Source organism: Electrophorus electricus, chromosome 22 (genome assembly GCF_041902795.1).
Source record: "Electrophorus electricus isolate QZ-2024a chromosome 22, ASM4190279v1, whole genome shotgun sequence".
NCBI classification, from domain to species: Eukaryota; Metazoa; Chordata; class Actinopteri; order Gymnotiformes; family Gymnotidae; genus Electrophorus; species Electrophorus electricus.
In genome coordinates, this window is record NC_137518.1 from 16769335 (window position 1) to 16789607 (window position 20273).

At 41.2% G+C, this 20273-nt stretch overlaps 1 protein-coding gene and 1 long non-coding RNA gene across 4 annotated transcripts in view; one reads left to right on the forward strand and one right to left on the reverse strand.

Moving 5' to 3' along the window:
- Positions 1-1255: 1255 nt before the first annotated feature.
- Positions 1256-5569, reverse strand: LOC118240360 (uncharacterized). Its single transcript, XR_004775364.2, has 3 exons — positions 5440-5569; positions 3155-3304; positions 1256-1823 (listed from the first exon to the last, which is right to left on the reverse strand). It is a non-coding gene; the product is annotated as an uncharacterized LOC118240360 (long non-coding RNA).
- A 21-nt stretch (positions 5570-5590) lies between these two features.
- The window catches only part of mapkapk2a (MAPK activated protein kinase 2a), a 28551-nt gene continuing 13868 nt past the window's right edge, over positions 5591-20273 (forward strand). Inside the window, exon 1 of one of the 3 annotated variants that reach the window (XM_035520328.2) lies at positions 5591-6275. In XM_035520328.2, coding sequence (XP_035376221.1) covers positions 6054-6275 — 222 coding nt within the window. In that variant the 5' untranslated portion in view covers positions 5591-6053. Of the gene's footprint in view, positions 6276-17281; positions 17476-20273 lie in introns of those variants that run through there. The other 2 variants (XM_081705171.1, XM_081705172.1) reach the window with 2 other exon arrangements.

Consider the following 20273-nt stretch of genomic DNA (forward strand, 5'->3'; position numbering starts at 1 on the left):
CCTCTGGAAAGGCAGGAAGAATAATTGTCCTTGTCTCTCCACGTCCCGCACACCGCTCCACAACGGAGATGGCAGGGGAACGGGCCAGATGGCCTTTGGGGCAGATGTCCCAACATGGTCAGGGACGAGCGCAAAGCTTGCGAGGGGAGCTACGTGCGTCTAGCGAGCGAAGCTGGTGGGGGGGGGGGGCGCCGGGAAACCTGTGTCAGCTGGATGGGCTAAAAATAGCTCTGGAGGCAGACCGTGCAAAATGCACTTGCTTAAAAAAAATCGTCCACATCAAAGCTAGAATTCCCCTGCCGAAGGGCCTGCGTTTGGATCGTACGCAGCTCCACCGTTAACAGCGGCTAATGCGCTTTTGGATTTGCGCTCCTTATTAGACCAGATTAGCGTCGAGCTCACGCTGTGAATAAAAATGCACGTTGTTGTCAGTTTGAAGACGTGTGCGTGCTCAAAATGCGCTTCTTGCGTTATGGGTCATCAGGCTATGTTGTGTCAGCGACTTGGATCAGACAGTTCAATGAATTAGCGATGTAGCCTCTTGGTACACAGACCTACCGTGCGTAATATCTGACCTAAAGTTAATGCTGACCTAAAACCCTCTTCCACTACCTAACCCATGGTCAAAACAATTAACCGATCGTAGATCAGCACATTTCTTTACTTCTCCTATACAAGATCGGCCATATCCATGCCCGGGTTGAATCCAACATGGCTTAACCCACCAGAGCAATATGAAAGTGACTTATGTTTCCTGGTTAAGATTCTTCACAAAGTGGTCTTTTCACCTCCACTAATCTGAATGCAAGATCAGAGGGTTTATGGGGACTTAACGTCTGTGCCCAGACGCCCAGAGGCCGATCGCGGAGACGGTCACAGAGCAAGCAGCTCATGAAGGCTTCCCCCGCACCTGGCCAGACCCAGGGGGTGGGAGAAAAACATCAGCAGGCATGCGGGTCTGCAGCATGTCTGTCCTGAGACATCACTCACCATGCAGACAGGAGGCAGTGCCAACAAGCCTGCTAGTTACATATAGAGTTGCCTTCGTTAGAACTCCTGGACGACACGCATGACAGTCATCAGATAGAGGCATCTCTCATGAGCTCAATGTATTTTACCGTTTGAGCCCAATAACTTCTATAACTGCTCAGTGACCAGACACAAGTCTGATCTTGTTTGTATAGCCGGGGCCTGTTTTGCAGTTGCCGGAATTGTTGCTGCCCGTCTGGAGTGTTGGGTTGCAGGATGTGTGTACGTGTGTGTGTGTGTGTGGGGGTTGAGAGCTGGAGACGGTCCATTGGGAGGCAGAGTTTACACCGGTTCCCAAAATCGCTCATAATCAGTCGTATATGACAACTGAGGCGTTCCAGCTATGTGGTCGGTGTGCTACTGCATGCCTCAGCTGTGCCTGTCTGAAGCAGAAAGACTTTTCCACCTCAAGCGGGACCCAGCGAGACCTGGCACAGAGAAGCAGGCTGTACCACCATCCCGCCGACGTCCCGCCATGAAGCTCTTCATTGTTTATGGGAACGGCTGAGCAGATGGATTGCAGGAATATCCACGTGACTCAAATGTGCAATTGCTATTGCCTCGAGAGCCATGCCAGCATGGCCCTGCTAACCTTGCTGTTCTCCAGAGTGGTTTGTCACCATGTACACTGTATCCTGGCAGACGCTCTGTGGAACACAGGCTTGCCCACCACGAACCCAGTAGAAATCACTGGTTCCTTCACTGCTGTGGGCAGGGATGTTATACTGACAAACTCATAACAGCAGTAAAATGTAACTTGTTTTGATCATAAAGGACACCACGTTATCTCAGATCTGGAGGGAGAAACAGATAAGCAAACGTTAGCTTTGGTATTTCTAAGAGTCATAAAATCACAATCCAGACCTTGTTGCTTCTGACTCATTTATGTGAGTGGAATCATCAGATTCTTTAATTAACTAAAATACTTATCTTTAGTATACTAATCAAATTACCTGCACTTGCATATTTTTTTAAATAAAAATGAGTGTGTCCATCCTAATATAGTACATTTGATTTATAGGAACTTCTGGTCCTGCGTTGTTCCTTAGTATTATAAGCTAATAAAAGCGGTTCAAAGCTATGTCACTGGAGGAAATAAAAATGATAGCGCACATGACTGCACCTGCACGATTTATTTATTTGTACACAATGCCTTTCTTCTTCCTCAACAACCAGAAATACTGCTGCCCTGGGAAATTCCAGTGATACATGACTAACCAGATTGGCAGTTTTATGGATAAAGAACCTCCAGAGAATTTCCTTATTGCGATGTTAGTATCGTTCGTGTAGCACTGTCATTGATCAATGCTTCCAAAGGCACACAAACAGAACTCTTTCTACCCTGACGATGACATTGTATGACACTGGTTTTGCACTGGGAGTCAACCCAGTGCTTTTAAAAGATAGGCTCCAGTGGAAACACACAAAACAATACCTGACCTTTCAGAAAAAAGCAAGCGCAAAATGAATAAGTGATTGCAGAGAGCTGCTTTGCACTTTCCATGCAGCCAATGCATCGCCAATGAAACCTTCAGATGGCAGATGAGACAGCGTCTCATGCAGCTGCAGAGAAATGGGGCTGTTGTATATCATGCGCATTTTACATGGTTTGGACATTTTGTTCTGTTTATTGCTGGCAATGATATAAAGGTTTTATGACTTCGATGCTGCTTTTGTTGATTTATTCCCTTTCCCGCCCTATCAGCTTGTCTTTACTGTTAACATAACTGTCTCTGGAAAAACTAAAACATGCTTACCCTGCTTCTGCACCGGGGGAGCCTCTGTTGACTCTAATAATTCCAACAACTAATAACTCAAAAATAAGGCCGTCTCCTGCACTACCTATAGGTGGAGCCGGCGTGGCTGAGGCATGCAGACAGGCAACCTTGCTGCACAAACAAGGCCAGCCATGCTGCAGTGCATAAATAATCACCATGGATATAGACAAAGCATCTATATAAGTCTTACTTCAATAAATCATTGATCCCTTTTTGCCCTGGAGCAGCCTCGAGAGGGGATATCGTATTGTCGCGCTTGGGTGACTGGGTGCAATGGGTTCACAATGGTCTCCTCACACAAGTAAGTCTGCTCCCAGCATAGACTACACATGAAATCAGAGCCTCACCTCGGTATAGAAGCATGCGCCGGCCAAGGATGTTTTGAGCGTTTGGGAGGCAAACAGGACTGGCGGAGCTCACCACAAATAGATACTGTGGAATTGGCTGGGAGAGCAAAGGACACAGGAGAGTTCCTCACACGTGCCAAGGGACTATATCTGAGAAACAGACAGAGCATGGCACTCTTAGAAGCCTTTGTCTTCGAAGAAACTGTTAATGTTTCTGGCACATGTCAAAATGGCATGTGTCCAGCACAGATGACACTGCCTCGTTGTGTGGTGTTGAGGGTCCTGTAGATAAATGGAAACTAGCACATTGGTATTAAGCTAAGTTAGAGAAGGTATTAGTATTAGTTCCAAATTAATAGGCTTTCATTTAATTACAAAATTATGAGTTGCATTAAAATTGTAATTAATTTTCTGCAATTTCATTTGCTGAAGACATTTTCAGAGAACACAGGATTTGATGCTATGGGAAAAATACATCAGTCATAAAAGAACAATTTCCAATGACAATGTCTTGTAGCTGTCCCATGAAAGTATTCTTGCAAAAAATATCGAAAACTTCTTAAAATATCTCCAGTAAAACCAGGGATTATAAGCAAGTTGATGGTCTTATTCTCAACTCAAGTAAAATATACATTTGTAATTTACTAAGTAGAAATAATATTGCATTACATTTTTTGCTGGTTGATGAGGAGGAAATAACTGAAATTTGGCATCAGTTAACAGTAAAATAAATAAATAATAATTTTAAAAATACATCTGGAAAACCTGAACTCGACTTATATAAAAATGTACTCCAGTCATTAAAATGCATCTGCATACTGGCTTTTAAATCTACATATCACAGAGCACACCTACACTAAGTTAGAGATGAAGTATTTTTGTGAAATATAGAAAATTGTACCTATAATCTTATTAGATGAAAATGTAAAGCATTCTAAGATAACTTGCCCACCTGCCAAAGTACAAGCCACTTCCTGTATCAATTAATTGTTATGTCAGTGCATAGAGTGATCCTGAATAAGGGGAATATCCATTTTTATATCAATTTAATCGAGCCAAAAGAGGGTACACAGTGATGTTATTGATTTCAGTGGATTCAGCTAAATCACCCTAAGTTGGAATTAAACATAATAATAATAATAATAATAATAATAATAATAATAATAATAATAAATGTGAAATTGTTTTAGCCTTTTAAATTAGTTATTTTGCACTATAGACAACTCGAAATACACATTTGATTGTTTACTAATTGATAGTTGCAATGAACAGTTTCTCATCTGATGTAGCATTAGTTAAAACTAAATCTTATAGGCTGTTCTGTTTAAGGTAGTTGATTGGGGTTTAAAAATATTTAGAATGCTCCTCCTTCTTGGACCTACGCTTCTCCTCCTCTGATCTAAGCTCCTCCTCTTTTGACCTAAGATGATTCCTTTCTCATGTCAGACTTTTCAGAAACACAGAGGGACATAAATTGCATACCAAACCAAACATTGACTTGGACAATACTAAGAAATGTTCTGAAACAGATGAAGTAACACTTTTCAGTGTTTTGTCAATACACAACAAAAACCCATTTGACCACGCAAACATCTATTCTGATTGGCTTTAAGATGCACACAATACAATGTTAACCTGCACCCTGATTCTGGCTGTCTGATAACATAAGTGTAAAAATACAATTTAAACAGGTTAAAAAGTCTTAAAGGTGCACTCAGTTCCTAATCACGTAAGGCTAAGATAAGGTTAAATGCGCCCTCTTGTGTCTGACAATGGGAATGCGTAGCACTTGAGAGAATCACACATCCCAGAAATTTACATTAGTCCAGATCTTTTTACTAAGTAAGCATCTAAAAATATCTCCGAGATTTAAAAAATAATTTATGTAAAACTTGATTTGACTGTGAATTCATGGCAGAGAGCAAATTATTTTACAATATAATGTTTTATGGTATATTGTTATTGTGTTATCGTGTTATGGAGAGTATTACTGTACTATATTTCACAGCCTAACAAGCGAAAGAATTAATTAAAAATATTTAAAACCTGACAGCCTCGATTGAATTGGAGGAATACATATGGTGCGAAGATAAATATTTGCAGGTAGTGCCATCGTGTGAGTTAATCGCTTTCCTGCAGTCATGGTCACAGAAAATAAGATCACCTGTTGAAATACGCTGTTAACCAACTAGATTTAAATACACATATTTAAACTTACAAGCACGCAAAATTGATTTAACGTCTACATTTTCATATTTGAAAAAGCAGAATATATAGTGGCAAACCTTGTTTTTCTCTTTTAATGAGTTATTGTTTGTTGGAAGAAGACACGGGATCAGTTTCGCGCGCGTCGCGTCACCTTTAAGACTCCACTAGAGTGACGTCACGAGTCCGGCCGAGGCCACGAGACGCTGGTAGCTTGCGACGTCGGGGCAGTGCGTGCGCTTGAGAGCGAGTTAGCTGGCTAGGCTAGGCTAGGCTAGGCCAAGCTAGCTACCGTTCGCCATTGTCGTCCTGTTAACGCTAGAGCGTGTTTAATGCGGTTCAGCTGTTGTTTTGAACGCAGGGTCGGGCCTCGGTGATACCGAGCTACAAATATTTCGTGCTGTTTGTTAGTTATTTTTCCCCCAAGCGGGAATTGGCGGGCTGAGTTTGGACATGGATTTTAGATAGCCATTTAGCTGTTAGCTGACAAGCTAACCCACCTAAAGTCAAGTTGGCCAAAGTAACCGAAGAGTCTGTTTCAGCGCTCGGTGCTTTTCAAACTTCTGTGTGAGGGTTACGAGGCGCCACAGAGTCGGGTTTCTTCTTGCTCTTTCTTTTTGGCCTCCGCCTGGACTAAACTTGAGGAAGACGCGCTAGCCTCGGAACCGTGTCCTCCTCCGTCTCTCTGGACACGATGTTGTCCAACTCCCAGACCCAGCCGCTGTTCCCCAACCAGCCGCCTCAGCAGCAGCAGAACCCAGCGCAGTTCCCCCAGTTCTCCAAGCCCACGCTTCAAATCAAGAAGAATGCCATAACGGACGACTACAAGATCACCGGGCAGGTCCTCGGGCTGGGTATCAACGGGAAGGTGTTGGAGATCTATGAGAAGAAGCACGGGGCGAAGTACGCGCTGAAGGTAAGAGGAGGGGGAATCCTGGGTCCTGACCAAACCACAAACTTAAAGATTACTACTACATTAACACGCGTTTAATATCGGACCTTGTCGGGTGTTATTTGTAATGTCCATAGTGAAAGGCGTGTTTGGTTATTTCGTTTTCCGTTAAGGTTTATAATGTGGTGTTTAACAGGTAAACAACTTGACGACGTTTTTAGGTTTCCCCTCTCATGTTGTCTTTATTAAAGGTCGTTTACACAGTCTGGGTTAATCAGTCATTTAAAGATTACTACCTCCATTCTGAAGCCTAAACCCAGTACCCATGTCCAGTCACCAGTTTGCCACGCAGTAGACTGCAATACGTAGTGTTCCGTGAGAGAGACGCTTGTTTGTTTTAATATTGACGCAAATGTACTTAGTTACGCAATTGGAAAATAAATCTTTTTACTGGCACACTGACCAAAGGTAAATTTTGGCAGCGGGGCCAGTCTGAGATTACAATATTTTAAGATAGTGCATACATAAACCTACAAAGCATGAATGAGGTGCTTAGACGAACGCAGTGTAGTTTATTTTGCGGTCCAGCCACTTTGCATGCCTTTCAGATGTGTGCTTTAGAAATCTGATCACTCCATGGAATAGACACTCATTAATCATGCATAGAATTAAACATAGTAGCAGTCTTTGGGAGTATAACCTGGTGCTTCCACCTGTGGGTGTTTTTAATGAATCAGATCAGTTAACAGGATTGCGAGCACACATTGTTTATTTGTCCCAAAGGTCAAAGCACTTGCACCTTTGCGGTTTCCCTCCACCCACTTGCTGTCTGACGCAGAGGGAAGACGCATTTATACATTCACTCCTTTGCTACTGAATGACATGCACTGTTGGCTGCTCACTTATGTGTAGTGTCTTATGGCAGCAGGAAAGGCATGTTTAATCTAAAGATGTACAACTCAAAGCATCAGGTGCGACTGTGGCTATTACAGGGCCCAAAATAGACACTTAATTGAGTTTCTCTCCATCAACAGATGTTTGAATGCTGAATTCGGTATTCCTGGTGTAATGTTTGGCAATTTAACAAGCTCCAATTGTGATCAAATCAGTTGGGAAGTACATTTAGTCCAAAACTGGCCCTTGCTGCTCTTTGGCAGGGCATCCTGTACTGTCACTAAAGCTGTAACAGTAATGGTGATGTCAGTGCCCTGGCTTGGTTTCCATCACTGTGTTGGAGCTCTGCACTCCCTGGTGTCAAATCGCACACCACTTCGCATTCATCACCTCCTCTTGGCCTGACTGATTTTTAGCTGCAGACGAGCATTGCATGCGTGTGTGTCTGTGTGCATGTCTGTGTGAGAGCAAGCGAAAGAAATATTAGCAGGATAATGGTGAGAGAAGCTCACAGACAGCGGGGCTCTTGGAGAACACATGATCGATCACAGTCAAGGAGGAAGATTTAGCTTTCCCATTCCAAAATGAGTCAGTAATTCTTTGATCAATACATTAGGGGAAACATGAATCACCACTGACCTGCCTCATCCATTAAGGAAATTTGTTTGTTTATTAGTCTACTATACACATGAATGAGCAAGATATTATTCTGCCTTTTCTCATTTTATTTGTTTTGAGTAAGAGTGCAGTAATGATTTAGCCAATATGGAGATTTAAATTCTTGTGCAATGTACCAGAATCATAGGCAGATAGTTTCTTAGTTTCTGTGATCTACAGGAGGGCAGTTTATGTAAACTCCATCTGTAGATGGATTTATCTTGACTTCTACATACTGTGGTGGGGGGGGACAATGCTATGGGGAAAGGACACTGCATTGATTATCATCTTTGGACTTCGCTTCATTATTCTCTGGCAAAAAATTTAAAAAGTCAATTGTCCTCTTTGCTTTGAAATGTTTGAATGGATTCTTTATCAGCAGGTAATTTGCAATTGTTAGATTTTTGATTTCATATTGAAATCGAATTATATTTTATGTCCATTTTTGTAGGTACTACATGGGAATTTAAAACCTGGTCTGTCCTAGATGTTGTAGTCACTGGTAGTTACTGGTCCAATTACTGTTACTTGATGAACTGGGATCACTGAACTAGGCAATGCGGTTACAGTGAATTAATATGATGCATCAGGCATTCGACTCCAGTAATCATGCTTATTATTTAAATATGAAAATGTTAAACTGCGTGTAATACTGTAGTGCTCATACCCAAATTTCAGCTAGGCTAAGAAACCGATATCTGGACATCTGCGAAGCAATGCAAGGCTGTTTCTGTGGTATCCTTCTGATCCTGCTTGTGTATTTGTTCTTTCCTGGTGTACCTCCATTGTTGGGGACCTGGCCCTGGCTGGGAGCATGACAGTCTGGTCCCATGCACTGATGCAGCTCTGTCTCAGCTAGGCAGAACCCGCCTTCCTGTAATAATCGAACCATTAAAATTATGCAGTCAAAATGGGGTCTTTAATAAGGACGAGGGAGGAAAAATATCGCAAAAAAGGTGAAGCCCCAGTCAGTTGCAAAAAAAAAGATTTAAGTTGCAAATAAAACTGAAGAAGTGTTTTAAAACTTGCAGCAGTTTTGCCAACTTTGAGTTTAAAATTCTTTGCTTACAACTTTTTTTGCTGTGCTACTTTTTTACCATTTGCACTTCTCTTTTAAAAAAAAAAAATTGCACTGCTGTTTTGACCCCTTTTTGCTGTAGTGGCCAGGAAAGAGGGGTGAGGTGTGGTGAGTGCGGAAGGCATGTTGCATTAGCAAGTCATCAGTGGCCTTATTTTTATTTAAAGAACATATGTATATTTTTAGGGCTTTATCACAATGGTAATAGCCGCCTTCCATCCTACACACTTAAGGAGTGGCCAAACTGAAGCTAATGTTACAGAGAGAGTGACGAGTAAGCTCTGCAGATGTTTAGAATAAAAAACTCGACGGACTTGAATATAATTGCTGTGTGTAAACTCACCTCTGAGCTTGTCATCTTGTAAACTCCAGTTTAGGTTGTGGCTCATGGGTATACCGCACTGGATAAAATGTCTTGTTTTGGAAGGTGCAAGTGTCTTGCAAAAGGTTGAATGGCAATAAGTTTGGCATGCTTGCAGATATCCTACTCCCATGCACAGCTCCTGTCTGGTTAAGTCTTTAATCCTTTTTTTGATCTTCCCTGTTATTTCCATTGTAATATATACTGATACTGAGCACTTCATGAGCCGGGTCATGAGTCCTGCTCCTTTGGACGTTTGGACCACCGGGCTGGGAAGATGAGTGAAAAGCTGCTCTGATGCTCTGGGTGTTCACTGTCCTGAACTTTGATCCAAGATCAGCCTGTATGCTGTCTTCTGGAAATCTGCTTTGCAACAGTGTGTGCTGTAAAAAGATGGCAGGCAAACAGAAGTGAGCAATCGGTTCAGTATGACAGCAGTGGAAAGGTTTTGAGCTAGGTTAGAAAGTATCGCAGCCCTTTAACTTGATGAGAAACGTGTTTACAAAGCACCTCTGTTTTTTGGTTAAGGTGATCTAATAATACCTGAGTCCATTTGTTTTGTCCATTTGTTTGGTTTTGTCAAGTTACGTTCAGGCTTCTGCTTAGTCATAGTTGCTCCAACAGCCCTGTATGGTCATGACACTGTAGCATCCTTCATCGCTCACTCTGGCGAAGGTTCCCCACCTATGTGAGCCTGTTGTGTTGCTGGCTGCTTCCGGTTTAACCGCAAGTCTTTCAAATTTAGGTTAACTCAAAAGATGCACTCAAGTTTTGTGAATATTGTTTTCACCACAATACTAACACCTCTTGCACAGGTTTTTGATTCACAGATGAAGAACTTTGTATTCGGTATTTCTCTCCCCAAAATCATAATTGTTATGATCGTAATAAACGAGAGAGTGTTCAGCGTAGTGCTCGCTCTACTGTTTTTAAAATTACCTTTGTGTTTCAAACCCAGCCCAGAATTCTCCTCCACCTGGTTGAACATGTGATCAACAGTCCAAATGTGGGCAATATCTGCTTGCAAGTTGACTTCATCTTAAGGAAATCATTATTGTGATCATTGTAGAGGGCTTTGGGTACAGGAGTGCCCTTGGCTATTGGCAGTTCTCCTTTGATAGTTTCTGTTGACTATACTCTTAATTCTTCAAACTGAAAGCAGCATGCTAAACATGTTTTCTGGCTTGGCAATAATAACAATGGTTTTTATTTCAGAAGCCCTGTCCAGAAACCACCCTTTATTAAATTTGTACTTAGGATTTGACCGAATGTTAACCATGCAGTCATATAAGTGCTGATTGAAAGGAAACATCAATTACCATCATGTCTTCTTGCTAAGAGCGTTTTTGGTTTTTTTGTTTTTAAAAGAATATCGCGTTGGCACAATACTGATATGCTAGATGCTTTCTTTTACATAGTTTAAGTAAAAGCCCTGTCATGGTCTGACTAACTTTTCTATATAATGTAACTGCTATTTCTCACCCATTGATGACTAGGAAATGTAGACCAGTGCTGTGAAGAGTCAATCTTTGACCTTTTTATAGCATTAATTTTTGTATTCATTCCAATACAAAGTATGCAGCTGACTTTGCTCCTAGTTGCTGATAATGTGTTGGTTCTCACAATCCTAAAAGGTAGAGAAATGGGGAAAATGGTACATGATTTGATGAATCTCATTCCTTCCTTACATACTTGTCATATCTGTCCCAGCTGTATCTCTGCATCAGGCCAGCCAATTCATAAGTGCTCCTTGTTGTGGATTCCACAGGTTCTTGTTTTAAGAATTTTGCACCACATAATCCATGGGCAAGATTTGAGAGTGTAACTGGCTTTGGGTGGACAGTCAATAAGATTATAATTTCATACAAGTTGTTAACTGTGGGTATTTAACAGGGTAACTCCAATTTCTCTACTTTTTGTGCAGAATTGTTCATGGTGAGGGTAATTTTTTTACACCAGCATTTGACATTTATCATGTTTCAAAGTGGGCAAATTGGAGACTAATGACCACAACACTTTGATTTAGAGCTCTTTTGTAGACTTGGTCATTTCTGATTGAGGATGATCACAAGATCCCAGTACGTTTTAAATGAGTCTTCATGGACTGTGTAGTGTCTTATGGCATATATAGTATCTTGAGTGTCATAGCAAGATGTCCATGGTGGGTGTTGAATGTATTAGTGATACTTAATGTCACTGCAATGAATGACCTGCTCATATATGTCGAATTAGTGTGCAATTAGGAAAAGAAACCTTGTGGTAAAGGCCATTGTGTGCAGCACAGGAAAGTGCACCCAAAATGTTTACCCATATAATATCAACAGAGCCACCACGATTTCATCACTTTTTAACATATTGCAAAGCTTATTACTGTAGAAATATAATTTCAATACATCATCTTTCTCCTCATTGTGCAGCCATCCTTTCTACCTGTGGTTCCTTGATTTGCATGGTGTTCAAATGGAGTATATGCAGTGAAAGCAGCCTGTAGGTTTCTGTACCCTCACCATTCTTCCTGTTAAAATAACATAGTGGTTTTCTGGGCCAACGTTTAGGATGTTAAGTTTGTGGGTGCCAGTTGGAGATTAGAGTGCATTTTCTGTTCCATCACAGTTAACCAATCACAGCTACAGTTTTAGGCTGACCTGCTACGTCCGAATGACTTTGATCATACTACTTTTAATCTGTAATTTTGTCTGTTTTGTTGTTTTGGCAAGTGACCAAAAATATTTTTATAGATTTTGCAAATGAGACTGTAACTAGACACAGAAATGTTAGAAAAAACTTGGAACTAAATTAAATATCTTTTCATTTGTCTAATGCTATGAGGCAGGGTTTCACATGAATCACATGGGGTTTCTATTTATGGCTTGTGTTATGGAACCTGTCACACAAATGAGTGAAGTAAGCATGATCCCATGTTGTACATGCATCAAAACATGGTCTGACTTTTTAATATGTACACCAGAGGGTTTTTGTTTTGTTTTTAAAGGGGAACTGTTTCCTTTTTTTCAGTGCTGAGACAAATGGATAAGAGAAGCAATTCCTCTTTTTGGGTCAAGTTTGTGTGTGTGTGTGTTTATCTGAGTTGCAATGAAACCTCTTTTTGTGTTTGTGACTGTTTTTTGTGAATGGCTGGCTTTTAAAACACACTTTGGAAGCATTATGAAAACGTACACAATCTGGCTTTGACCATTCTGGAAAAACCCTTCATGTAGGGTAAGGGTCAGTGTAAAGGCCTGAATTGCAAGGAGTTTTCCATGTGTGGTCATTTACTTGGTTTATTACTTGGTAAAAAAAAAGGAAAATGGCTGACTTCATAAGCATACTGTGAAGTCCCTGCCAGTGAATGGGTGACACTTTTTATCCAAAGTGACTTCAAGTTGTATTCAGTCATAATTGTAGCAATTGAGGGTTAAGGGCCTTGCTCAGGGGCCAGACAGTGGCAACTTCAGTGATGGGGCTTGAACAGGTGACCTTCCGATTACAAGGCAAATACCTTAACCACTGAGCTACACATCTCATAATTGAAATAAAATGCTTGACCTACTTCTCCTTACTTAAAATCACAGGTGACTGTTGCCTATAAATGTAAATATTTCACTGTAGCACCAAGCTTTCACTATAATATGAGAATAGAAAGGAGAACTGCCAGCATCTGCTGCATTAACTGAGAGGAACCGCCACTTGTAATGGAACTGTAGGCTATAGTCCAACCTCACTTTATTAGCCTTTATTGAAACTGGGCTAAGAAATATGTTGCTTATTAATTATCACAGTATTAGCCTTTGCAGTATTGCTGAGGAGTGCAGTATGCAGCCCTCTAATAAAGCTGTGTGTGTGTGTGTGTGTGTGTGTGTGTGTGTGTGTGTGTGTGTGTGTGTGTGTGTGTGTGTGTGTGTGTGTGTGTGTGTGTGTCGTTGCATTGCCCTGATCCCTTTGATCAACATTATGCATTGCAATATGTATAAAACATGGCTATGAACCCTTGGTGTGGCATTGATTAACATTGTTGCTTGGCCTGCATATCATGGTTGGTCAATAAACATAAACGTCTATGTATATGCCATATGGTATGTTTTTCCCAAAGCAGCTCAGTGCTTTTGAGGTGGCTGCTTCTGACATGGACAGTACATGTCCTTGCTCACACCACTGCTCTCCATCCATCTCAATCTCTTCCTTTTCTTTTAAAAGTGAACTGTCTCACCAATTGTGCCTGCAGAGAGAGAGAGAGAGAGAGAGAATTGAGCCCGCTGCCTACCCCTGATGACGGGGCATGCATGTCGAATGAATCACCCAGGCACGGCTTTGGATCAGCCGAAGTCCGGATAATGGTTATCGAAATCAGATCTGGTAGATTGCCCATAGCCCTCGTGACCAAGCCATTTGCAGCGGGCCAGTATAGGCCCATCCGTTAGGCAGCTTCCCGTTGCTTCACCTCAGAGGCAGGTGGAAAACCCCAAGAGAAATCAGATGACTCAGCCAGCGAGGAACAGCATTTGTTGTAATGCTGACTTCCTTTTGGCCATTTGGTGTCATCGGATTATTTTTGATTTGTGGGATGGGTGAAATACACATTTTAATATTTGCACTCTATAAAGGAAGGTGTTGCATCAGTTAAGAGCAGTGGAAAAAACTGTGGGGAGCTGGTCTTTGCAGAGTACTTTTTGTGGTTCAGTAGAAACCTTTCACAGCCTATTTTCAGTATGTCTGTTCTCTTTTGTGTTGAAGGACATCTGGTGGATATATTTATATTGCCTCTAGGACTGCGTCAGCCACTTTCATAATCATCCATTATGTGCAATATTCAGATCTTCTGCCTCGTGTGTACTTTTAACAAATGGCCATTTGACTGTTTTAGTTTGTTTCAATAATGGAGATGCATTAATCAAGTATTCTGCACGTGGCTTTCCATTACTAAAGTAAATGTATTTGAATTGAATTCAAATGCTCAGAACAAATGCTATTCCTAGCCTACATAGACTGCTTTTATTTTAACACCCTTTTACAAGTTAAGAGGTCAGCTTAGTAGTCACTTGTCCACCCCTTTTCTTTCCAGTTTGTGAGACTGCATGACTGATCCAAGTACTTAAGTGTCATATAGGTAAGCTACTTCAACTTTATTTTAAGATGATATTTGTTGTTGATAATCAGGTTTTGTTTATATATGCCACTGACACCCAAGAACGCAAAGGATATTACAAAAAAAGGAGGCTTTTTTTTAATAATGGTTTGAAAGTTGAAATAAAGGGGCAGTTATAGAGAGTTTGGGGTAAAGCAGCTCTAAGTTTATGACCCTGAAAGACGTGCCAGTTGATGGTGGTGGTGGTGGTGGTGGTGGTCTGCTGGCCAACGACCTACAGCAAGATGTGTGGCTTTGAATGCTATGGGTAGTTTTAAGGTAAATACAGGGAGAGACCTGTAACAGATCATTTATAAAGGATGAGATGTGTGCTGATTGCGTAGTATGTATGTGAGTTTTGGATATTAAAACTCTAACACACACATGCAAATGTAAACAGTAAAAAGACTCCTGTTTTGTCTATTACTACCTTTTAAAAAGCATTCAAGAGTATTTTCCTCACTCTGCATCGTCTGCTCATCTTGAAGCCTGTAAAGGTGTTTCAGGGGCACAGGTCACCCTGCTCTGGTAGAAACTCTCATCTCTCGAACTGATCTTGCTTTCCTGACCTGGATCTCTTCTAAGTCCATGTACTGCGTATGAACGTGTGGGTGAAGCAGAGCTGACACACTTATCAATTCCTCAAACCCAGGGTCTTCAAACTTGCTGTTCAAGCATCTCAAGGCAGCAGCTGCGCATGTTCCATTCACTTTTAAGGTAATGCATGGTGTTCTGGTTAAGCTGTAGTAGTTTGAAGACAGTGAGACTGCAACTGTACCACAGAATTCTTCGTATATGTCTGGGAGTGCTGAATTTGAAAAATATTGCCTATTTAGTGATAGGTCTATGGCACAGCTTTTTAATAAGATGTTCGAAGGCTTCCTTCTTAATGTTTTGGATTGACATCACATCTTTTTCTTGCTTTTTCTTTGCTATGCAGTACACCTTGATTGTCATGCTATGCTGAACTAATTTAGCCATATTTCAGCCATGCTTGTTAGGCATGTTGCGTATATCATACTGTGCATAACTCGATGACATTATGATGGAATGGCCATGTATGACTGTAAAAAGATTAAGGTTGTTTAAATCTGAGAAATCTGAAAAACTTGGAATCTCCTGGGAAATTCTTATATGGAAGTGTTAACTCTGCTGACTGAATAATGAGTGGAAATGTCTCTCAAGTGTTTGAAATTGTGAAATGCCTTCCAGGTTTCAAAAGACCTCATGAACATTTGTATAGCTCCCTGCACTCACCTTGAGTTTATTCAAGTGTGATGTACTGTCTGTCAAGAACACAAGTTTCTCAAGCCTCGTGATGTTCTCCAGCTCTGGGTAATGCTGGTCCTTCTCAACAAAAAGGCCTTGATTGCATCAATGCAGTTCACAAAATTTTCAAGCACTTTTCCAGTACTTGGCCACCTGACACTAGATATCTTGTATGTTCTTTTTCTTCCAGCAGTGCTTGAAATGGCCTTAGTCAAAGTGGAGTCACATTGCATGAAATGCATGATTTTTCATAACTGTTGCTATCACAATATTAAGATCACAATTTGACATCTTTGCACAGAGTTTTTCCTGGTGTACAATGCATTGGAATGGGTACAAAGGTGCCCAGTTGTCATTTATACTGGAGAATCCTTTTTTGCGTTCCTGCCATTGCAGGTGTGCCATCAGTAGTGATTGCAAAGGTTTTTCCACTTAAACGGCAATGCTTTCAAAAATGTGCATTAAAGGTTTAAGCAAAGTCCTCACATTGTGTGGTGCCATAGATTGGGTTTTAAAAGCACAATTCCTCTCCTACTGCAATAGAATCACAAAATCTGGCTGCAACTTACAAATGAGTGAAATTATTGTTGCCCATACTTCCATCAAGCACAGTATTAAACACAGCTCAGTCTCTCACTTGCTGTTCCCTGATGTTATTTGCCATATTTGTGATGCCAAACACTTTTAGCTGGAATGGGCATGTCTTTAATCTTGGTGATGAAAGACTGACCTTTTAAGCAGTTTCTATAAAGTAGTTTATAAATGTAGAGATGATGGGTCCTTGTTTGGTAAATCATCAAAGCACAAATCACCTGCTATACAAAATGTTTCTTTGAAGGGATTTCCATGTTTAGCAATGCACTGAGCTATCTTGTAACTTCCAAGTGTGGCATAACTTACTATGGCTTAGATTCTGAAGTACTTCTCTGATTCTTGTACCTGGACATTGTTTGATTCTGTTTTGTCATCATCTGTAAATGAGGATTGAATCTTTGTCTGAAAATGGCAGTACACGTTTTGGTCCGATGAGCAATGGTTTCACAGCGCACAGCCCAGTCCTTTTTTTTTTTTTTTTTTTTTTTTTTTTTTTTTTTTTTTTTGTGTTGAATAAATCCTGTCCAGTCTTGTTGATTTATGAAGGAATGCCCTTTTAGCTGCCGTATTATACTAAACTCGAGCGAACTCCCAACGCGGATTACCCTACTTTAACTAGCATAAATTACTCCACCCTAACATAACTGGCCAGACACTGTAAGGAAGGATCCAACCAAGAAGGCAAAGTCCTAAGATTCAAAAGCCTTTTTTCCCCTCATTCATCAATCAGCATGCCAGGCAAACATTCCCCACGTTCTGGCCGAACCTGTTCCGATGGATCACAATCAGCTATTTTAAGTCTGATCCATATCTGAAACTTGTTAGTTATTTTTGTCTTTGCGTCATTTATGCAACTGATGTACAAGTGATTCCCACAACTTGCAGCAGTTCCAATGGAATTTTTCTGTGCGACAGCAAACTAGTGATGAGCTGATGAGCCCCTCCCCAAACGAGCCTAAAACCGGTCCTCAGGTATTCAGGACAAGTGTGAAAGTGCCCTTACATTACAGAACTCTTCAAAATATCACGAGAAATGGCACGCTGGCAAAACAGAGACTCATACCAATAAGAAGCTTGGATTAGTTCAACTTTTGCGTAGAAATGAATCCTATAGTAGCCAAGAAAATGTAAAGCGGCCTATATGAATAGGTTTTGTTTTTTGTTTTGTTTTGTTTTATGAAATGGTTCTTTTTTTCTCTCTCCACCTTTTGTTATACCTTCTCTGAAGGGTTAGAAGGGCCGACTGCACGTGAGTGAGTGGGTGTCGTGGTGGTGTTTTTGTTTTTGTTTTTTGTTTTTTCCGCTTCAGTGCAAAATAATAACACTCCAATCATTATGCTTGTCTGCCTTCCACTCAGTCTCATTCTTCTAATTAGTGTCTGGATCCCCTTTGGAACTAGTGCTCTTTCTAACCTTTAAAATGTATGTACTTCTCTTTGTGTTATGCCAGCGCTTAATACCGACTCAAGCCTTTCATATGACATGCGGACTGATTGGTATAGTTTGCGTCATTTCACAAGCTTTTCATTGTGCTCGGAATTCCCTGGACAGGGCAGTGTTCAAATTCTGCTAACCCAGTAAGTCGTATCACTAATGCACCACTAGAAGTGTGTCTGTAATGCGCAGTAAGAGTATCCACTGCAAGCACGTCTGTGTCTGTGACTAAAGAAATATGATTAGAGTTCTTGGCTTCTCTTGTCTGATCTTTGACTTCATCCACGGTAAATTCTATGAATTTGGCACATGCTGCTATCATTTGTACGTCTTTAACATGTGTAGTCAGTTTGTAGGCTATGCAGAAAATTCCTGCATGGGACACTGTATAGGTTAATGGATGTTCCTTTGGAGCATGCAATAGTAATGCAGTTGTTGTGATTTTTTTTTTAAATAGTCGTCTTTAAAAAAAAAAAAAAAGCTCATTCCTTTTATGAAATGTTTTCTGATATCTTTGCCTGCCTTCCAGCAAACAGCAGTGTACTGACTTATCACACCTGAGCCAGGCCTCATCCTCAAGACACAAAGAAATGCCTTCCTATGCTTGTATACTTCCATGACCTGCTTCAAGGGGAGGCTTGTTGACGTATCCTTGAACAGGTCTTCCTCTAGTTCACTCATGCCAGCTAATTCACATTGGGCTTTAGCAGGTAATTCATTAGATCCTGTGCCATATATTGTAGGAGAAAACAACTGATATTTATCACTTTATTTTGCTATCTGAACATTTGAAACTGTTGAAATCCTGAGTGTGCAGAAGTGTTTTTAGATATTTGCATGTGAACACTATAGTTTGTGTATAGGCTTAATTGCAACCTTTTTGGACCCATGATTAAGGAAAGTGTTAGACTAACTGGATTGTTTTTACTAATTTAAACATTCTCGAAGTGTGTAAACATGTTATCTATGAAAATACAAGTATTGGATTAGAATCTGTGTTGGCGTCTACTCACTATTGAAGTATTTGGATCAGCACTGGGGTCAAAAAAAGGACTGGGGCCTCCATAAAGTCATTTCATACTTTAAATAGTTCATGTCTGTGATTTGAAAGAATTGGTACCCTAGTAGCATTATCACAAATATCATAGTTTGATTATTAACATAAACTGTCTCTTGTCATCAATAGCTAGACGATGACTGGTAGATGTCAAGATGTTGAGCCAGCATCGCTGCTCTTGTACTTTGATCATCTTTATTTGGTTGGAGTGTTTCTGTGGAAAAGATAAGATCATGGGGTCAAGTAAAGGCAGAGCAGTGAACTTCTCACATCGCTGCCTCATCATACCTGGACAAACCACTTTTCGGCTCCTTGCCCTTTTAACATTCTTGCATAATGGGGTGACTTTGTAGCGTCATTGAGGTGACAGATGGCCACTGCAACGAGAGAGGTCAGTCTTGTCCTGCATGCACTCAGTAGAGTAGCCATAGGAAGCCCGAAGCTGCTCTGTTGGAGAGCATAACGCATTCTGTAAACTTGCTAAAGTTCCTGTCTAGAAAGTGCCCTCACATCACAGGAGTCCAACACTGTTCTCACTGTGTGCTTTCCAGTTTGTTTCATGAGATTTCTGAGTGGGATGAGGGGGGAGGAGCTCTCATCATACCAAATCGGCTGAAGAGGCGGAAGTTGGTAGAATGTCGCTGCTTGGCTAGATTCCCCATTGTTGGAGGTGGGTTTGTCATGTTGTCAGTGGGCTTTACAGTTTCCTGAGCTATTGCAATGGACTGAAGTATTTTATCCAATGTCCTATGCATTTGTGAAGAGGAAGATATGAATCGCTTAGCCGTCATTGGGATTGCGGTCCCTGGTTAATGACCCGTCTTGTTGCCAGTTGTTGGTTAAACAGGTTTTCCTGCTGTCAGATATTTTCAGTCAGATCAAGTCCCTTGCACAGACATGTTCTGACCAAAGTGCAGTAAAATGCATGTGCGCACACATGCTGGTGAGACATCAGGAGGCTCTTTAACACCCAGTTCTATAGAATTGGGATTGGAAGCTGTGCCTGTTGTCTCGAGGCTCTCTAAACAGAAGCAGGTGTGAGATACTGAGGCCACCCCCCCCACCGCCCCTTTGTGCCCAGAGGGCCTCCATTGTGCCAGTGCTCTGGAAGCACCCACTCTCCCCCACTGAGCAGAGGGCAGCAGATGGGGGACACGATTGCCTCAACATCCGTTTGTGACTAAGGAATGGACATTGCCTTTTTAGGCTTCTGCTTCTTTCACATAGATGGGAGATGTGTATCTGTGGTGGGTGGGGCCTTGTTTTGTCCCTATAGTTTACCTTTCACCTATATGATTAACTGGCTTCACAGATGCTTCCTGTCACTTTCAATTTGTTATTTGCTGTTCATCCAGTTTCTATTTTCAGCACTGGAATGACAATTTTCACAATTAGTTGTGGTCACTTAGGTTTTTTTAAGTGGGTCAGTGATTTTGTGTGTGTAATAATATGGAGACTTTTTTGGGGGGCACTTTATGGACAGTGAGGAAGCAGAGTGCAAACCAACACATACTTGGGTGACTTGGTGAACACACAGTTTAGTCACAGAGATTAAA